Source organism: Phasianus colchicus, chromosome 2, assembly GCF_987193195.1.
Source record: "Phasianus colchicus chromosome 2, bPhaCol1.hap1.1, whole genome shotgun sequence".
Classification (NCBI taxonomy): domain Eukaryota; kingdom Metazoa; phylum Chordata; class Aves; order Galliformes; family Phasianidae; genus Phasianus; species Phasianus colchicus.
Window position 1 is genome coordinate 25,025,466 of NC_143437.1, and position 21,467 is coordinate 25,046,932.

Here is a 21,467-nt window from a genome sequence, read left to right on the forward strand (position 1 = left end):
TCTTCATGAGAATTCTGGCTTTTTCACCTGATCACTGGCTTAAAAATTGATAAGATGGGAGGTGAAAAAAATGAGGATACACTGAAAAAGGAGCAGCTTCCAAGCTGCCAGGTTGTGAGCACTGAGTTTTGCAGTCATAACCTAAGTGAGCATTCTGGTAGGATCTGAAGGAAAAGTAAAGTCATAACCTCCATAAAAGGTTTTTCCTTTTCATGCAAGAAGGAATGACAAACAGTAAAATCCTATATGTTATGAACCAGTAACATAGTGAAGAAAATTCCCTATGCTTTATCTGAGTAGCACAAGGAACATTTGAACCTTCTTACAATGTACATTAGCCTATTTGGGGAGATCTGTAACAAAAACAAGGTTGGGTTTAGAAAGAAGTTCTTCATTTTGGTGACTAAATTTACACACTTGAGAAATGTTTTTCCAGGTTTCAGCTTGTTCTATAGAAAGACTTTTGTGCCAAAGCATTCAATTTTGACCATTCCTATTTTATGGTCTACTGTAGTTTGTAAACATTTAGCACCTGTCTTATGGAAGTGACATGATATGTAGAAGAGAAATCAATGCCAAGACAGAAAGAATAGTGTTTGAAAACATGGATGGAACATACCCCATTCGGCTTTTTAATATATGAGCTGCGGAAGTAGGAGAAACATTTCAGTGTTTTCTTATGCTAAACCACAAGAAGAGAGACCCCGTAAAAAGAGCAAGTTGTGCTTCTCAAACAGCTTTATTCTCAATTCTAACTGCAGCCTCTACAGTTTGGACAAAGCATGTCTGTAAACATGAAAACTGAGAGCAATCTCAGCCACTGACAAATCAGTGAATGGTTTTAAGTGGTACTTGTGCTTTTCATAAAAAAATACGTGAGTTTAAACAGAGGAATAAAGAACTGAAATGGAAAATCTTGGTCACGTGCAGCATTCTGGAATAGCTGGCAGGCATATTGTTCAAACCATTTATAAGCTTATCTACTACATAAAACGTCAGGTCTTTTCTATCTATAGCTTCAACTAGAAGGCAGTTCCAAAGCCCATTTTAACCAATCTGGAAGATTTCCAGCCTCTATTGCTTCATCACCTGTTTATATCTGCATGGTCCTTTGAAAGACAGGTGTCTTTATTCCTCCCTTATTTCCTCTACTTATTTATAGAAGCATCTCCCCATATGAGCTCACACACTTACAGACATCATTACTGGTATGAATGTGGCTATTTAGGAAGGCACTGTCCTGCTAAGGCTCATTGCAATAGTTTACTCTGATCAAAGCTCTTCTAGTCTAAGGATTTAAAGAGCGACACTGTGTAACGTTGCTGCTTCCATCCAGTTTACAGGCTATATATTTCTTCAGTTTTGGTAAGCCCTATGTGGTAGGACTGATAGTTCACTAAATCACAAAATGGACAGATTTACTACTTTTCCTTTTATGAGGAACACTATTTCTCAACTACGGATAGCTTGGAATTTTTTTCAGACAAGGCTGAATAGAAAAGTTGAAATGCAAGAAAAAAAAGCAGACTGTGCTGTTTTTGAATCATGAAAGTTCTGCATTTAACCAACAGACAGGGTGTGTTTCAGTTTCAGAAACATTAGGGTTTAACTCATTTTGAATTTCTGAAAATGGACTTATTATCAATATGCTTTGAAAGGCTTACAGAGAAGCACTGCTTTTATTTTTCTCTTCTTCCATTGCATTTTTTTAATTTCAAAATGCTATACACTAAGATTCCTAAAAACCCTTTGTGATGCAACTGTATTGTTTATGATACTAAAGATGAGGAGACTGTGTTATGCCTCACTTACAATGTAATTTGAAAATGTGAATGGGACAAGTAGCTATACTGAAAAATGACTTGGGTAAAAAATTTCTTTTTCTGTTCCTATCAATAACAGGCATTTTCACATGTCAAAAAGGAAAGAATTCCAATGGTTTTTTTTTTGTTTTTTTTTGGGGGGGGGGAGGGGGTTGGTTTTTTTTTTTTTGGTTCAAGTTTTTTGGTTTGTTTGTTTTTGGTTTTTTTTGCTTATCACATTTTTAAAATAAAATATTTCCTTCTGAATTACAAACTAATGGTTGAAAGTACCAGGAATTTTATCCAGGCAGTGCTGTCATTTTTCTACAAGACACATTAAATGAACAGTGATATATATGAAGAAATGAAAGCACATATACACATATGCATACAAGTGGAGTAGTTTTTAGTGCAAAAGTAGATGTGATTTTGTGCATATGAAGTATTTGAACATCATGCAGATGTTCTAATACAATAAAAATTTTCTTTACTTGCACAAAAATTGAACATTTTTGAATACAGCCAAGAAACTTCCAGGTGAACTTTGATAACCAGTCACTGTATATTTTGCTTTTGTATTGTACAAAATTCCAAGTGGCTGCATGTAGAGCTTCAATGACCAGACCTCCAAGGCAGTACACCTCTTTGTTTTTATTGCTGCTATGTTTCTTCAAAGCCTTCAGTATTTATTCACATCTGGCATTTCTCTGTTCATTGCTTGAACAAAAATAGCTCAATTTGATCAGTGTCAGATGTAGAGTGGTTGTTTCCTTACTAAGTTTAAAAACAAATCTGTTTTTAACAATAGATTTTCTTTTCCATAATTCAGATAATGAATGCAGCATGCACTAACACATTTTCTGAAAGATGCAGGAGAATTTTTATACTTCCAAGGAGAAAATGCAGATTAAAATGACAGCTTTTTCTTCTGTACCTGTATCGATATTGTTCTCTACTAAGTATGTGTGTATTCTTGTTTTTGTGTCTAAGGTATTTATTCTTTACATTTAAACATTTAAAAAATATAAATCCAGAACCAGTGTAACTTATGACAGGAGACCTTTGAATCTTTAATGAATTTTGGCAAGAGCCTAAGCCAGCCATAGGTGGACGTGACATGAATGTTCCTTATCAGACGTTTGTTGAACTGGAATATTGTTTCAAGTTGTCCCACTCAAGACACAGCAAATTAAGCTTAAATATACTTTCTATGCCAAATGTTACTAATGTCTTGCTGGCCCTATTTTGTTTTGCAGAAGCCAACTCTGAGTCTGCTGAGACTATAAACTTTAGTACATTCAAGAAATGCCTAGCCCCACAACTGATACAAATCATTTAATTCTGTTGATACTGATTCTGTTGATACTGGTGATTTGCATAGATGAATATTAAAAGGATAGAGGTCTAATTCAACAGACCTTTTTGTTTTTCAAATCACTTTCTCTCATAAAGTCAGTTGGTCATCAATATGCAAGTTGCAATAGGTAGGAGCTCTTTCTTTGCATCTGTAAAACATACCAACCTTTGCTTTGAAATGTGGCATGGTTACAATTACCTGCCTTTTTCATCCTGAGGCTCTCTGAAAGTAGTATTTACCTTTTTTATTATTTGAGGCTCCAAAGCTATCTATTTGAAGTTGTCTTCAGAATCACTGGGTAAAGAGATCTTACTATATTATGCATCTTATTATTGACAAGTTCAAGCATGGATTTGTTTTAAATGATGAGCAATTAATCTACTCAGGTATTCTCACCATACCTTGCTCTCTCCTGCCTCCCTCACACACACACAGTAACACAGCTATCACTGCTATGAAACCTTCTGCTAACTTACACAGGAAGATTAAAGACTACACTTTCTTTGTGAAGAGAAATCGTTTCTCTTGGAATTACTTCCAGTTTTTGCCCAACAATTCTGATAACCTTAAGAGTCCTAAAGCACTCCTTTTTTTTCTATTGCGTTAGAATAGCAGAAGAGTTACAGATAGTGAATTTCATTTGTTATTTTTCTGGCAAAACTATTTTGTGGTTGGAGATTATGCAGATAGAAAGAAAAAAAAATACTTTTTAAGTTTTGTTATTGTAATAGATACTGCAAAACAAACCCAAATAAGCTCTAAGTAAAGGGAAAATCAGGATTTATTTAGTGATTGCTATGTAGCATCAAATTATTGAAAAGTTAGCCAGTAGAACAGTTATGTAAGTGCTCATCTTGGGTAATTGTGTTATTCCATACTTGCTAAGCAATACAGCTCGCTTTGTTCTGTTTTGTTTGTACAGGACTCCTAAAATAAGTTGAAGATCCTTTAGAAATGTTCCAAATCAAAGCTCACATGTAATTGTTGCCAGGAAGCTGACTGACGCATCCATACTGTAAGATCGTGCAAAGATTCTTAGCATAACTTCTTGAAACAGTTAACTCTTGGAGAAGCAAAAATAAACCTTATTCTTCCATTTTTAATCTCTGAATGCTATCTTTCTTAGTAATCATCTTCTTAGCTACTCTGGCTCCAGTTTTACACCCAGCTTAGCAACAGCTTTATTCCAATTATATTCCTTGTCCCAAAAGACTATGTGAACATATTATTATGTTCCAGGACCTGTGCAAGAGTATACATTCTCAGAAAAGGTGCAGCATACAGTTTCACTGTAGAAGCATGGAAGGAACTTTAGGTCTATCTTGCACTGGACTACCCAGAACTTCAGTTGCAGAGCAGAAGAGCAGTGCTACTGCTTGGGGTTCATACAGTGGTTCAGTGGTCATCAGTTATTGTCAGAGAGACTTCTTGTTTTCAGGTTTAAGGTGAGTCTGAGCCAGCTGAGCTGCAATCCCAGGTTTTATTTCCATTTATCGCATATGCTACATTTCTTATATAACCTTACAGCTGGATTGAATTGTATTTACTGGACATAAATAAATTACCAAGTACTGCCATGGCCATCACCTGCATTTGCTCGAGTATGAAATTTGATGAACAACTTGCTACTGAGTAGCAACAATGAATTTCACATAATAAATATCTGAAGGAGGCTTCTGTCCATTATGACAAATTACTACTAACTATCACAAAGTATTTACAATGTTCATTATTGATATAATACCTGCTCTTCTACTTGGTTTAGCATACTGCTTATACTGCAGTGGAATGTTTGCTCTTCAAATATTCAGAAATAACCCCAATTTTTGAAACCACAACTCATTAAAAAGAAATGTCATAAAAATAATACTGAAGTTTACAAAACTAAGCTCAAATTTGAACATAAAGCCAAAACAGACAGATGAAAAGTAATCCTAGAATTCCAGATTCTGTAAATTAAATTCTAATTTAATACCTCAACACAAAGTCATACAAATATGGAATTAAATACAAGTGATCAGAGAACAACAATGGAAGTTGATACCTCTGAGTCTATGCAGACTGTTAGAGCATGAATGACTGGGACAATCATTTCCTTAGCTCTGTTCCTTCCAAACAGCTCTTCAGGGACCACTTTGTATGGTGTAATGTTTGTCACATTTGTATCAGCAGTGTTTTGTGGTGTTATAATGTATATTTCAGTTCTTGTGGCTTCTGAGAAAGTCCCAGGTCAGTCACAGCTTTTCTAACGTTAATGATGACTCATTTTCTCCTTTTTCTTTTTGATTTTTTTTTTTTTTTTTTTTTTTAATTGATGGAAAACTATGATTCTGTATCCTTGTCTGGATGAGGTGCTAAAAGTACATAGAACTGCTTTGTGTTATTGACAGCATAGCTGGGGAGGAAAAAAAAAAAGAGAAAGAAACAGGAAGATGCCAGAAATAGAGTACAAACAGGACAGAATGAAACTGGTTATTTCAAAACCAAGCAATAAACTGGAGACAGAATAAATGGTTTTCATTTCCATCATTTGTACCATATGCTTTCCTAAGAACAATTTTGAAGCTGAATACTGAGCATCTCAGTGTTAAGTATTTGATTCATCCTTCTCAGATGAACTGAGGTCTATAGATAGGTATTTCCTGAGAACCATTCTCTAGTCCTTAAATTACAGAACAATGCCTTCAATTCCATAGGTACTTCATATTATGATTTCAATACTCAGTCTACTTTTTATTTTTATTTTTTTTAAAGCCATAATTCTGTTTTCACCAAAATTAGACTACAGGGCTCTCAAGAAAATGTTAACAAGGAGTTTCTTACTTGCCTACTATGTTGCACATTGTTGGAAATCCCTCCAAAATAAATCATGTAAAATGCAGGGGCTTTCAGAGGCCCAGGGCAAAGGTTGAGACAATGATTTATTAGGTATCATTATAAAGTAACAGATCAGGATCTCCTGCCTCTCAAAAGTGACCTACGCTCCTTCATGCTGTGCTGGTCTCTGTCTTTACCCATTTCTACTCTGGCTTCTCACATCTTGTTCTGTGCAGCCCCTGAGTCCACAGTGTCTTTTCTGCTGCATACCCTCTACTTTTCTTGTCCTTGTAGCACAAAAAACCTAAATTTGACAACTTCAGAAGACTTAACAGCCAAATTGTAAGATGTGCTAAATATCTTTTCCCCTTGCTAGTTTGGGAAGGACTGAAGGAGCTTAGTGACTTATAAAACTGTATGGAAGAGTTGCAGGGTTATTGTCAAAGAGATTTTCACCCTCAGTAACAAGGAAAAAAAGCAGGGTGTCATACAGCAGCTGCAAAATTGTTCCATGAAGAAAAGTTTCATTAATTATTTCTCTTTAGAATAATTGTAGCAATATTTTAAAACGGTCATAATCATAAATAGTCTCCTCAGTTGGACACACAGTTTATCTTTTTATTTGTTTTTATGCTCCCATTAACAGTGCATCCTCCCATTTTTCAGAGCCAACCATAAAAACATAATGCTGTGGCATTTCTGGCGGTGTGCAGAACGCATAATCATTTTACTGTATGCTTTTATGTATCTACAGATGCAGCAGCTTGAGAGACAAGTTATAGATGCTGACCGCCAAGCAGAGAGGGCTTTTCAGCAGGTATCTAAATTGAAAAATACCTTCACTCTCTCTGTGCATGCAAAAGTTACCAGGGGAAATTCAGGAAATTGTTACTCATCTTGAGTAGTGCTCGAAAGGGAGAACACAGCTTCCTTTTACATCTATTGATTCATCTTCCTAGAGATGTCCTCACACTTTCCTTTGGTCGCTGTACAGTTCATTTCAGTAAAGTCAAAGAACAGAGCAAATTCAGAACAGATGCACGTAATGAATTTCTCCACTGATGCATGCTGAGTCATTGATATGTGAGTGGAAATAAAAGGGAGAGTGACCTATTTTGGAAAACACTGAAAAAAAATAAAATGAGGTTACCTAATACAATCTCTGGGGCTGTTCTGTGCTGTTTGTGATTCTCGTGAAAGTTCTGCCAAGGATGAGATTGTGACTAAATATTTAACAGAAGTTGACTTTTGATTCCAAATGGCAGGTATAGCTACTGCTGACACTTTATGAACATCTGAGTATTCCCTAAAAATCATTCTTACTGTGGGACAGACAGAAACTAAAAATTGTAAGAATAAAAATGTTCACATACTGATTTGGAGTCAGAAAGCACTCCTGACTACAAGCCAACTGTCTATAGACGCTGTCTAATAAGCCTAAGAATGGCTTCCTATACCTAAATTGCATCCTCACATTGGCATTTCTAACAGGGTAGCATAAAAAACTGTCATATTTCTTCGCACATAAGGTTCAGAACCTTGCAGGATTACCTTGAATCTAAGAGTAGGGGCAACTTTAACCATCCACTTTGTGATTAAATTATTACCTTTAACGTGGAATATTGTTTCTTAAGTTTTACATTTCACTTTCCAAATAGGTGCAAGTTATGGAAGAAAAACTAAAAGCAGCTAATGTTCAAACGAGCGAATCAGAAAACAGGTTGTATAAGAGATGTCAAGATCTAGAGACCATGGTTCAAGATAAAAACGATGTAATACAGAAATTGGAGCAACAACTTGAGGAACAGGTTAGAAATAACTGTGTTACAAAATAAAAGCATCAATTCCACTCTTAACTATGCAAAAGGAAAATAGAAAAGAATTAATATAAGTAAAGGTCAGAAAAGCTCAGAATTGTATCTGTTGTTTGATTAAAGGCTTTTCCATTAAGAGTATATGATTCGAATAAGACTGGTTCACTTGCAAATTATGCTCTGGCTTCATTTGAGAGGTCATTTTTAAAAGAGTCAAGATGTCATTCCTTTTCTCCTTCTTTGAAAAGTTTTCTGTTTTCCAGAGAAATAGCAGCATCCTTGATGGGCCTATTCATCTTAGTTTTAAAAACTAATCATGTATCACCCTGTGATCAGATTTCTTGAAGGAAACTTGAGGATTTGTTTCTGAAGGTACTACTGAGACAGACGAGAAAAACATGCTTGTGTCATTTTTTTCCAGAAGCAAATAAGACTGCAAGAAGCAAAAATCATAGAAGAAAAAGCAGCTAAAATAAAAGAATGGGTGACAGTCAAGCTCCATGAGGTATAACTCTTGCTACAATATTTATCATGCAGAAAACGGACCGTAGTCAAAAACGCGCTTCCCAGTTTCACTGCTTGGTACAGTTACTTCCATGAAAGTTGGAAAATGAATTAAACAGCACAGAGGATGAAAGCATCAATGTCACTGAACTTCTGATGTTTAATCGGGACAGCCAGGATCTCTGGTTCCTCACTGAGGACAGAACCCTTAGAACTGCTTTCTGGCAGGTCTACATATCTCCACTTTTTGAAAGAGATTAGGTGTCAAATTTAGCTTGCTTCAACAAATGCCTAAAGAGTGAATAATCCCCAAAAGTTGAACAAATCTGCTAGGCCAGGAAAAGGACTCATTTTTCTATTTTCCAGTGCCCACTGGACTCTTAGTCATAAATAGTTTCAGGGGTGCTGGCTCTATTCCCAAAAGAGACCAGCTGTCTCCATTAGTTCTCTGTTGTGGTGAGATAACCATCTCTACCCTGTCTAAGGCTGTCAGTTTGGGTATGTAGCTGTGCTTTCTTCATTTGCATTCATAGAATTTTAAACTGCCTATAATCATTAAAGCCTTACTCTATTGTTAACTGGAAACTATGTTTACTCCAGTTAAAAAGCAATTAAATTATTTTTTAAGTTGGAAATTAGAAATAACATTTAAAATTAGTCTGCAAGGGGAGTTTTTAAAATCATCTAATATAAATACAATTAAGTTCAGTTAAAATGATCTCAAAATAGTTTGGACAAATGATGTAACTCTTTACTTAGAATCTCAAGGTAATTTCCCACAGCAGTGGCAAGGTGTTACCTCTCTGGAAAGTGGAATTGATGGCTCCCTTATCTGTGGTATTGGACACCCAGATTCAAATCTTCTCTTTTCCTAATTCAGAACAGAGGCTTAAACCAATGTCTCTTCCTTCCTAGTAGTGGCTATGGCAGTGGCTTGGTAGGGTCTTTTTCTTCCTGTAGAGATTCTGCTCTATGTAAATATCTTGGTAGCTGTTTTTTCTAATCCTTGCTGCAGGATGGCAGGAGATTTCAGCACCATAATTGCCTTTAAGTCTTCTGCTTTCTCTTGGATTTGCCAAATGGCATCAGACATAATTCTAGTCCTCTGCTTTAATGAAACATGACAATGCAGATTTTTTCTTAACTGTATGGGCTTTTTAAAGCAGTCTAGGTTTTTCTTGGTTTTAGCAATGCTTTTAACAGAGTAAACACAGTTATTCAAATCATCATTGCAGGGAATTTCATTGTCCAGAAAAAAAAACAACAAACACGTATAGACTGGCATTAAGGGAAGCAGCAGATTGGAGATCAGTATTTGAAATAGTTTCCCCTTAAGAAAGCAGAAATGCAGTGCAAATCTTAAGTGATGTAATAACTTAAAAAATGTTTCACCAATGGATGAGATTAAATTTGTGTGCTTTTAGTTAGAGGTGGAAAATCAGAACCTTCGCTTGATCAACCAAAAGCAAATCAAAGAGATGAAAACAGTACAATCTAAACTGCAAGGTAAATGTACAAGTTTATTTTTAATTTCTCTATATGCAGCATATGTCTTACTATACTTCATTAATTTGTGTCTCCATATAATTAAAATCTTCCATAAAATCACAAAGATTTTATTATTAATTATCTGACATCATAGTGACTGTATATACAAGTGTTTGGCAAGCAATAATTTATTTTTTCCTAAAAAGACATGCAAGCAAAGCACAACTGTTATTTGCTGAGTGAATGGATATTTTTGTGTTATTTAAGAGGCTTTGCGAGCAGTAAGATTTCATAGGACTTTTGTCAGATCTTTGCTTTCCTTTCTTCATAGGGTAGGCGATCTTAACACTGTTAAAAGATTGCTGAATGTCAATCTGTAACTGTTTTTCCAGTAAGTGCTAAGCTGGGAATCAGAATTCTGATTATGTTTTTGTAATTATTACATTTGCCTGCAGTGATCCCAAACCTATTAACAAAGAATTTCTGAATTGCTGTTGTTTAGAAGCTACAGGCAAGAAATCTGTTACTTCAACACAAAAACCTGGAGAATGTCAGCGACTAAGCGGTTTGACTTTTGGATGCTTTTCAAACAGAGCAAGAAGTCCTCAGCCATCTCCTAAATTTGAAGAAATAAGCAAGTCTTCATCAAAAGAACTGGACTACACTGAAAGCAAAAACACGCTAGGTATTTAGTCACCCATATTCTGTCATTTTATTCTAACACACTTGGAAAAGTAAAATCAACAAGCGTGTACAGCCATTTACCAAGCATGTAGCAGTACTCCCTCCCTCTTCAGTGCCACTCTCTCCTATTAGGAAGAAATCCTTTTGAGCATGAGAGTCTCAGTAATGCTATCGCTTTGCTTCACAGCACTCAGTGGCCAATGTTGTACTCCATTGCTGCACAGTAGCATGTGGAGTTCTTTCCTATCCTAAGAAGGAAAAAGTTTCCTCATCAATTTGTACAATATCCCCAGCAGCCCCTGAAGTCTTATAAAGTGCTGTTATGTTATTACAAGCATAAGCAAATCCATTGCTGCTTATTGCTTTTCCTAATCAATGAGAAGTCTGGTAAGAAGGCTATCACTCCTAATGTGGTCTGTCATTGAGGTCCCACAGCACTCACACTCACAATCTTCTCAACAATTAGTCATGAGATCCAAAATTACAAGTTGATTTCTATGGAAAATCAGATCCTCTTAGTATTTTGTCTACTTACATGATACCAAGCTCATTGTAAACATGAATATGTATGTACTCATTTTTATAGATGATGAAATTGAAGTAAGAAAGATTTTTTCAAAGGAAGGAATAAGGAGTAAAACCTTAGGCTTGATGAGAGGGAAATTGATCAATTTTAGTGACTTCATTAATTTCACCTGGACTATTATAAAATTCATATTCAATCCACTTTAACTTCATACAGCTGTTTAACATTATTAACTTTTCTAGGTACCTTTATAGAAAAGTCCTAGCTTTAGCACCTGTTTTAACTCAGGGAGGGCACACAGGCCTCATTGACATGCTTTGAGCTTTAGCTGTCTCGTGCAAAATCAGGTAAAAATGAACAGCACAAGCAAAGCTGTCTTTAACGTGGTGTCTTTCCCTAAACATTTTTTATGAGTAACTCTTAAGCATTCTTTACTGAGAATACAGTAATTGCTAGCAGAAGAAAATTCTGTATATAAACACTGCAGGTATGTCAGAATATTTGATTTATTAATGAAAATCTTTTCTATCATCTTGTACTCCAATTCTCTTCAGATTTTTAAAAAGCAGCTAAATGTTTATGCCCTCTTAAATCTTTGTTTTGCCTTTCTTGCTTGTTTATTTTTAAAAAATTATTATTATTTTCATACATATCTGGTCTACTTTAACATTTGGCTCTACTCTGCTCATCCGTACATGTATTGCCACTTTTAGCTTGGCTAGAACTCTGAGTAATGTCTGTTCCAGTTTCTTGGTAAATATTATTCAGTTGCATTCAAAGCTCATTATAATATTTTCCCTAAGATCTATTATTTACAATATTGAAAAAAATTAAATGTGCTTAGTTATTTAAAATTATTACCTATTTACTATTTGCAGACATAACAACAAAGCCCTTCAGCAGTCAAGTTTGTTAAAGTAATTTTCTTCTGCTCCTTGTATTTGTCTTCTAGAGAAGGATATCCTGGAAACTACCTCTGCTGGTTCTGCACATGAGAGCAATAAAGGTCAGAAATCATTGCAACAAAGTTCCTCAGGATCAGAGCAGAGCAAGAATGTGCGAACAAGCCATTCATCCAAAGATGTAGACAGTGACATGTCAAAAAACTCCTGCACTACTGGGAGTGACTGGAGCTCAGATGAGGATGGAGGAGATAACAAAGGACTGAAATCCAGGTGTGCATCCACCCTCTCCAGCCACACATCCGAAGAGAATGCGAGGTACAGTAGAGTGGGGAGTGAAACGTATTTGACAGCGTCTGATGACAGTAGTTCTCTATTTGAAGAAGAGAGTTTGGGTGTTCAGAGGACTCAGCACAAAAAGCTGTACTCCTGGCAGCAAGGGTCCCAAAGAAAAGCTCAGAACAATCCAGGTGGAAGGTGCAACTCTGACTTCACAAGTAAGAAGAAAGACCTAGACAGTTCTTCAGATGAACTGAATAAGAAATTTCAGTCTCAGAGGCTAGATTATTCATCCTCATCCAGTGAGGCAAATACCCCAAGTCCAATTTTAACCCCTGCTCTTGCACACAAACACCCAATCCGAGCAACTTCTACAGGCTCCCAATGCATAACATCATCAGATTCTCCCTCAAATTTGCCACCGCCAAAGTTACGAACTCCTAATGTGTTTAGTATAAATTCATCATTGGCAAAAAAATATTTAAGCCAGCCTCAGCTGAGTTCTGATAGAATGTTCGGTAGAAATAGAAACGCAATAAGCATGATACGGCCATGGAGACCTCAGGAAACAGACATTGATCAGGTGGATGGAGAAGACACAGTTATTTTAGAGAAAATGGAGATTGCCTGTGATGAAGCAGTGTTTACCTATGACTGTACTGAAGCAGAAGATACTGAAGCCCAGGAACCCTGTGATGTGACAAAAAAGGTTGCTAGCAACAAACCTCCAACTCCACCATTACATCGATTTCCTTCCTGGGTAAGTGTAATGCTTGACACTTTTCCTACCAGTGAAGCTAATTCACTTCATGCTTCTCTTCTATGACTTCTGTTGACTATAATTTTCCTGCTTGCTTGTTGGATGACAAAACAGAGCCTTACCATAACTGAAGTTAAGACAACAAACCCAGAAGCAAGTTTGGTTTGAAGCACAGCCTTTGAAAAACAGTCAGTATTTTTATAGATAAGACTTTTTTTTTCCTGTCACAGCTCAGTTATAAATGTATTTCAGTGTACATCTAACAAGATAATGCTTGTGAATGTGTTTGTTTATTTGAATATCAACAGAGTGTGTAAGTGCTGCTGTCAGTGTTGTTACTATGACCATTGTACCCCTAACAATCTAGACAGTAAGTTGACTGACTACGACTATAGCTTATGGAAGCTACTGATCATTTTTTCCAAGAAAAACTTCAAAGCCATCAATCAGAAAATTAAAATGGATATTAATATTTCTGACTCAAAATCCCAAATAAGCTCCATCTAGACTCACTTATTCTGTAGTTCATTTTAATTATTCAGAGGTGAATAATTGTGTTGAAGAAACAGCTTCTCTATAGAAATATTTTAGTGCATATTTTTTCATTGCAGATTTTCATACTGTGGGTTTTTAAAACAAAATTGTTGAAATGTTCCCTCTATAATGGAATTTCTCTGTTCTTAACATGCAATTTTCCATTAAAAAATACTTTTGCTATTGGCACTTTGGCCCCCAGTAATAGGATATTTTTTTTAAATAAGTTACCTGTATGGGGCAACCGTTGTGTGAAAGAAGGGTAAATCAGACTATGGATACAATGACTATGGTACATAAAACAAGGATACATTTTTCAGCTGCTACCAATGACACCACTTCATCAATGGCCTCATATGCAATATTATCACGTTTCTACTAATACAAAGAGTAGGAGTCTATGGGGAGGCTAAGCAAAAGAAAAGCAATTGTTGTGTTTTAATTGTCTACCATCAAATCCATTCTGCTTTTATGTTAGGAAAGCAGAATTTATGCTGTAGCCAAATCTGGTTTACGGATGTCTGAAGCTTTCACCACAGAATCCCTTAACAAAAGTAAGTTGTTTTATTGCTCATTGTCTCATGAAGAAAAACTTTCTTCTTATGATTATTTTTATAAGAAAGGACCAAATGTTCCACGTTTATTCAATATATTTTTATTAGGATTATCTGTTGTAAAAAAACTAGAAAATCACTATCTTTACACTGTCTTCCACTCCTATTAGCTTGCTTCTTGACTTTGTGCTGAATTAAGGTTAGAAATGACCTCTAAGATCATCTAGGCTAACCGCCCACCTATCACCAATACTGCCCACAATTTGTACTTACTGAATGCCAGTTTTATTTGCCTTCTTTTCATTTTAAAGGTTCTATACCAGGTACCACGATTGAAGGATTATACTTTCAATTTAAATCGTGTTAAATAGTGTTGTATATGATTTACTGATACTCCTTAAGACCATCATAAATTTTAAATAACTGTAAATTTTACATCCACAACAAATGAGGAATTAGTTCACTTTTTATAGCAGAGCTGTACAATGCAAAAGATAATGTGAGAATTTGATAAATTGAGGGGTAACTTGGTGCATTTATATAACATGTTTCTTGTTTAGGTGCTGCTTCACTAACTTCATACTCCATATCTGGATCATATACATCTCTAATATATAAGAACATGACAACTCCTGTCTACACCACTTTGAAAGGGGTAACTGTATTGATGTTTAAAGAACATTTTAAAATACCATTGGGCATTAAAACACTATCAAGAACTTTTCACATTTGGTGCTACCATGCCAAATGTGTCATAAGATCATGGTTATTGACTACAGAACTTCATAAATAATGGAAATGTCAAATAGCTGGAAAAAAAAATTTTGCTGCTTATAAAATTCTACCAACCCAGGTCAGCTTTTCTAAAGTTCCTTGATGATTTTTCTTTTCCCAAGGGCTTGTTAATTATTGAACAGAGCCACATGGTGTGTGTGCGTGTGTGTATAGAAATGTCTTTGTATCAGTGCCAAAGCTGTTTATATGCAGATAGCCAGCAGTAACTAATCACAGCATTGTTTATTTTCTGGCAGCTCTTTGTGATTTGGAAAGACCCATGCTTTGAGCCTACATGAGTTTTAAAGTGTGGGAGTAGTTGAGGGCAGAAGGAATTCAGCTCTGTGTTTATACTTGTGTGCCAAAACTCACAGCCTAAGCAAGAGCAGTATTGAATGTCGTAAAGCCAGCAGTATGAAGAATTTACTGATAGCTTTTACACAAGATATCAAAAAATGCTGTGTTAATTTCTGCAGAAAGCAACTCAAATAAGCAACAGCCCATTTATAGATGAGTCATCAGGATCAGAGGAAGAAGAAAGTTCTCGGTCCAGCTCAAGGACTTCTGAGTCTGATTCTCGATGCAGAAGTGGACCAGGTAGCCCTCGGGCTATGAAACGAGGTAGGCAAAAAACGTAAGAACATGGAACTCCTTGAAAGCTCAGAAAGTTGGGCAGTTTGCATTATGCTTTTAGAAACTGATTTCTTCATTCAACAGCACAGACGTCTTAAATCAAGACTTTCATCTTAACTATCAAGCAAGAGAAAGGACAGTTCAGGGTAGCTCCTATTTATTGCTATTATCATAGATGGCTGCTTAAGGCACTAACCTACGAGCTAGCCTTGTCGTGAGGGAAAAGTGATTTTAACATTTAAAACATCTGCCCCTTTCAATTTATATTTTGTTACGTCAGCAACTTCCTACGACCTTTAATGGCGTGTAAATCAAAAGACCTAGAAAACAGTAACTGCTAGCAGCAAAAAATACATGCTCCTTTTTATAAAATAACATAACAGTATAATGTAATCAGAAAGCAGGTGTAGAAGTTCTCTCAGCAGAGTATTTGCTTCTATCATCTCATGCAGTGAAGGACTTTCCTTTTCTTTAGTGACTGTTTTAAGGTCCTGTTTCAAGGATTTAGTTAAAACACTTGAATCCAGCAGTGTCCTTGCGTGCAAAGCAAATTTCATAGGGGTAGGTAAGTGTGTTTTCCATCTCTGAAATGAAAATAACATGCTTTGCTACATACAAAGATACAGTGCTTCCTCACTGGGTAACTGTATCAGTATTATCTCTCTGAGGATTTCTTCACTGGGTGAAGCAAGGTAGGTAACAATCTAAGATCCTAGTGAGACCATGTATTAAGATCCTCCATTATATATTCCTTAGAGAAATGGAAAGCAGCATTATTCAGTTGTGCCTGTTATACATGTTAAAAGCCCAGGAATTAAGAGCTCTGCTTATATCACACTTGAGCAGACAGATACATATGCTGGTGCACTAGAAATGTTTCAGTGTCAGCCACGTGTGGCCTTGAGGCTGATTCATTTCCCAGGTCTGCTTGCTGCTCTGTGCATGTGAAACAACCTTCCTCACCCTTCAGAGCTCTCCTGTCCAGCTTTCTCAGGGCAGGTTATGCAACCTTCCCAGCCTGAGTCTTCTCCTTCAACAGATTTCTCCTGCAAGTCTCGTTTTTTATGTAAAGTCAACTGAAAAGAAGGGCCTATCTGTGCTCCAGTTTTTTAGTTACAGTTTTGCTACACTAGTGTGAAAAGAACCCATAGTTTCTGCATCTTAGCAGTTCTATGTTGGTGAGCAAAAACCAATGCAGTAGCTGCAGATGAATCTCATCTCACATTTGCACAATAGGAGCTTAGCTAAGGTTTCACCCATAGCTTACATCTGCATCTGTAAAATGAAACTATTCCCTTTGCTCATGCTTTCTTCTCCAGAACTAGCAATTGCACTACTTCAAGCACGGAATGCTTTCTGAATCACAAAGCATGTGTATCTCTACTGAGTTCACAAAACAAACAAACAATGTGGCCAAAATTTGACTAAGAGCATAATTATCTTGCTATATTATTAGAGATCTTACATGAGAAGAGGACAACCAACCTGAAAGCCAAGGTGGCAGGCCAAAACAATAACTGAGAAAGGCACTTTTTAAATAAAATCAGCAAGTAAGTTTGGAAACAAAGGAAGCAAAGCGTCTACATTTCCATCTTGCAGACTAATCTTTCAGAGTAGCACACTGGTCAGAAGATAATGCTTCACAAAAGAACGTGCTCTGGAGTAGTTTTAGTTCTTATTGCTGATTCACTAGAATTGATAACAGGGTGCTTTTTTTTTTTTTTTCCAGGATGAAAGCTAATAAACTTAAAAAATAAAAATAAAATATCCTGAAATGTGAAATTCAGATTCTCAGAAAATTTCCATGTAAAACACAATCTAACTACAAAACAGAGACAGCCATGTACAGCTTCAACATAGAGCAGATCTTGAGCTTAGCTTTTTAGTGCCCAGGCTCTTGCATGGCAAAACTAGATACTAGGAAAAAATAGGGAAAGTAAGTTTATTTAACTAAAGATCTTGCATTTGTTTGGATTTATGCTGATAATTTTGTTTGCCTGCAGACCCTACTCAGATATTCTTTCTGCAGGCATATTATGTTCTCATTTGTTTGTTGCATAATAAATAATACAGAGAAACATCTCTCTTTTATCTCAGGTGTGTCTCTGTCTTCTGTGACCTCAGACAGCGACTACGCTATTCCACCTGATGCATATTCAGTAGACACAGACTATTCAGAGCCAGAGCAGAAACTTCCTAAAACCTCTTCCTCATCTAGTGATAATGGAAAAAATGTAAGTACTGAGGATCTGTAAAGAAATTTACCTGTGTAAATCTGCATTCAAAGAATGCTACCAAATCCCCGTATTCGGTCTTGCCGATTCACAGACTGCCTTATGAGTACAAATGCTAAAATTGATCAGAGATGTTAACCATGTAAAATCATAATAACTGAAACAAAGTGGACAGTTATTCTGAGCTCTCTATGTCATGAATGGAAGTAGGTAAACAACTCCATAAGACAAGTCAAAGCACTTCAGATGTTTACTACAATCTGACCTAGAGGGGGTGTCCTGCCCATGGCAGGGCAGTTGGAACTTCAAGGTCCCTCCCAGCCCAAGCAATTCCGTGTTTCTTTCTTGGAACCAGGTCTGGCATCAGGTTGCATACAAGATGATAAAATCTGCTTAAAATTATTATTTGAAGTAGCTGGAGGCATTAGTCGAAATCCTTGTGCAGTAATCTGTTTCTATGGCTTCCTCATACTGGGAAAATGACTTCAGGCAAACTAGAGAAATTCTAAGTAAAGCAGCATGGAATGATAAATCAAAGAAACCAAGGAATTACAGGGTATTGTTCGTATTGTTCTTCTCAGCAAGTTTTTTAATGACCTGTGTTAGTAGTTGGTGTCTGGCATACAAGTGGATTGACTGACTGATGATGAAAATAATTCATTTTAAACTTTCTTCACTGAGCAAAACTGTGAACTCTTCTTCTACTGGTGTACACACAGAATTATACTCTGCATTATGCTCTGAGTTATACTGCCTTCTATCTGCTCTGTAGATCAGTCCCAAAAGTTTTGGGGTAAAAAAAAAATGTATTAAATAATATTAATTTGTTCATTGTTTAACATAAATAATGAGAGTTAAATCAGGAATCATTATGTTTTTCATTCCCTTGTATAGTTCTGGGCAAATCACTTACTCTCCTTCATGTACTATAACTGTAAGTAGGGATATTAATTAGTTATCCCATATGAATGGCATTGTTCTTCATTGATGCTCATAAAAATGTTGTCGTTGGAACAAAGATCTCATAAAATACTTTTTCTTTTTTAGCATACTTTTACATTATTAAAATGTCTGTGTGTATATTTACAGTTTCTCTGGGGGATATAGAAATATTATATAGTATAATATAATATATATAATATAATAGTATAGTATAAGTACTTAGCTACTTTTTATCCAACTTCTAAATAAACAGGAACCTTTGGAAAAATCTGGCTATCTGTTAAAAATGAGTGGTAAAGTGAAGACTTGGAAACGACGGTGGTTTGTGCTTAAAGGAGGCGAATTACTATACTACAAATCTCCAGTAAGTACACAAATAAGTGTTACTAATTTGCTGAGTTCTATATTTAATTATTGCTATTTATTGATAAATTTAAAATATATTTTTTCCATTCCTTCCATACAGAGTGATGTAATTAGAAAGCCTCAAGGTCAAATTGAGCTAAATGCATCTAGCCACATTGAAAGAGGTGATGGGAAACAAACAATCCAGGTGCCTGCTTTTCTCTTTTTTGTTTCTTTTTTTGGGCCTTATTTCTTGCATTGCCAAAACATCCCAATCTCTGTTGCACTGGAAGTCCACATGTGGACTCGGAATTAATTAGCGTTCTTCACTTGAATCCTAAAAAATATTTCAGTTATAGAAAGTAAGGATAGAGATGCCTGAGTGTAGTGTTGTCTGTATTGCCAAAAATTCTTACCTATGAGATGCATTAAAACAGAGTGGTCTTGGGACCAGATATTAGGGTTGAGTTTTTTGTCTGAAATTAGAGAATTACGTTTTCTCAATTCTACTGTCCTAAAATCTTTCAGAAGTCTCAGAAATCATGGCTCTGCCTGGTCTGCCTGGCCATTGAACCTTTTTTTAAAGAAAAATACTTTGGGAGAAATAACATCCCAAAGTTGTGAGGCTACATTGGGTAGTATATGTTAAAACCCCCAGACCGTGGGGTGAAACACAATGTTCTTAAAGCTCAAGTCTGTTCTGCTACTTCATAGCTTACCACAGAAAAACGAACATACTACCTGACTGCAGATTCTCCAAACATCTTAGAAGAATGGATCAAAGTACTACAGAATGTTCTTAAAATACAGGCTGCTAGTCCACTTTTTATACAACCTGAAATCAAGCCAACCATGAAAGGATTGCTTACAAAGGTAAGAATGCTTTTCTTCTCCAAATGTGCTTTATTTCATTAATAATATCTAGATAAAAATGGCACTGCGATAAAATAGATGCAAGCATGTGTTGCTTTTCTAGTACTTTTCAGAGTGAGCAATCCAGGACTACCAACCCACCTACTTCTGGTTGTTTGAGATTTAGTTAGGGTTTTTTTTTTGTTTTTTTTTTTTTGTCTTTTTAATTCACTAAAAGTTGTTGAGTATTCCATCTGCAATCCAGAGGTATCCTAGTTTAACATGGTACTTTGACAAATACATAAGTTGCAGTAGTTAACTGACCTAACTTAGCTCAGTGGAATGCTCATTATTCAGTATTATTCATTGAGAAATGTTATTTCAAGATAATAAGAACACTACATTAAAAAAATATTTCTCTTTCGGTTCTTTCATTTCCTCAGCTTACCATAGGCCTAATGAAATGAAAAACTCACTCTGGCTTTACATGCTTTGGACCAAGCATCTAATGCTTTAAATCTTATACCTTTAACAGAGCTACACATTTTTAATTATTTATTTAGTAAGGCAGAGAGTAATTTAAACTAAGTCATTCATTCGCAATATCAGCAAAGTCCAGAGACCGTGAAATGTAGACTATATTTTTTCTGACTATGCTTGTACTTAATGGTCTGTAATTTCAGGTGAAACATGGATACTCCAAAAGAGTTTGGTGCACCCTAGTTGGAAAAACTCTGTATTACTTCCGTAATCAAGAAGATAAGGTAGGTCCCTTACCTGTTTCCACAGCTAAGATGGTAAACTAAGGTTTTATTAATATAAGATTTGTCTATGTAGCATATTACCACTTAATTACCAGACATTTAGACTTTACAGATTCTCAACTGGGAAGGTTTCTATCTAACAGACTGTGTTATGGGCACATCCATTTGTCTGCTTCTGCTATGGGACCTGATATACATCCTGTATTTTCTTATCCTTAGCCAAAGTGGGACACTGACTATCTGACATTTCTGGTCTCCCTGTTTGCTAGCCTTGAGGCTGTCCTTTACTTCTGGAAGCTGACTTCTTAAATATGTTTGCAATTGTTCCTTTTATCTTTCCGTTGACTTCTAAATGTTGTTCTTTGCAATACCATTGTGCTTCTCTGCAAGAAAGGCAGAAAAGCCTATGGCAGGATGCAGAGTTTGCAGCTGTGCTGATTCATGTCTGAGATGGGGGGAAATTCTTTCCAAATTGACATCAGAAAAGGAAAAGGAGCTCATAGTCCATAACTGACAGGATAGACGGGAACAGAGGTGGTAGAGAAAAGGAAGATTAAATTCTGAAGCCAACTAAAAATACTGTTTACGGAAGAAAGAAATGGGATCCAATCAGCTTTAGATTAACTTCAATGATATCTGACTTTCTGACATTGAGTTATCTACTCATACTTCTCAATGTTGTCAGTCCCTAAGATTTGCTGCCATAATTACCTGCTGAGTCAGGACAAAAGAGACTTTCCAGTCATAGATCTCACTTGTCCTTTTTTCTCTCAGGGCATTGTATTATATCATTAAGAAAGAAAGCCTTATGGAAGTGGATCAGGAACAAGATTTTGGAAAAGTCTACAAGAATTCTTTTTAATGTCCCTGAGGTTATGAATATTTTACTCATACCCTTACTA

General features: G+C 36.0%; 2 protein-coding genes across 5 annotated transcripts in view; one reads left to right on the forward strand and one right to left on the reverse strand.

Moving 5' to 3' along the window:
- Positions 1-21,467, reverse strand: part of THADA (THADA armadillo repeat containing) — a 210,315-nt gene that overhangs the window by 165,232 nt on the left and 23,616 nt on the right. The window lies entirely within an intron of this gene.
- Positions 1-21,467, forward strand: part of PLEKHH2 (pleckstrin homology, MyTH4 and FERM domain containing H2) — a 52,225-nt gene that overhangs the window by 11,750 nt on the left and 19,008 nt on the right. For all 4 annotated transcript variants that reach the window (XM_090135155.1, XM_031594830.2, XM_090135156.1 and 1 more), the window contains exons 3-16: positions 6,731-6,793; positions 7,635-7,784; positions 8,212-8,295; positions 9,719-9,800; positions 10,285-10,467; positions 11,945-12,933; positions 13,946-14,021; positions 14,582-14,676; positions 15,272-15,416; positions 17,526-17,662; positions 18,858-18,968; positions 19,071-19,157; positions 19,664-19,822; positions 20,485-20,565. In XM_090135155.1, the coding sequence (XP_089991281.1) occupies positions 6,731-6,793; positions 7,635-7,784; positions 8,212-8,295; positions 9,719-9,800; positions 10,285-10,467; positions 11,945-12,933; positions 13,946-14,021; positions 14,582-14,676; positions 15,272-15,416; positions 17,526-17,662; positions 18,858-18,968; positions 19,071-19,157; positions 19,664-19,822; positions 20,485-20,565 (2,442 nt within the window). The remainder of the gene's footprint in view (positions 1-6,730; positions 6,794-7,634; positions 7,785-8,211; positions 8,296-9,718; positions 9,801-10,284; positions 10,468-11,944; positions 12,934-13,945; positions 14,022-14,581; positions 14,677-15,271; positions 15,417-17,525; positions 17,663-18,857; positions 18,969-19,070; positions 19,158-19,663; positions 19,823-20,484; positions 20,566-21,467) is intronic.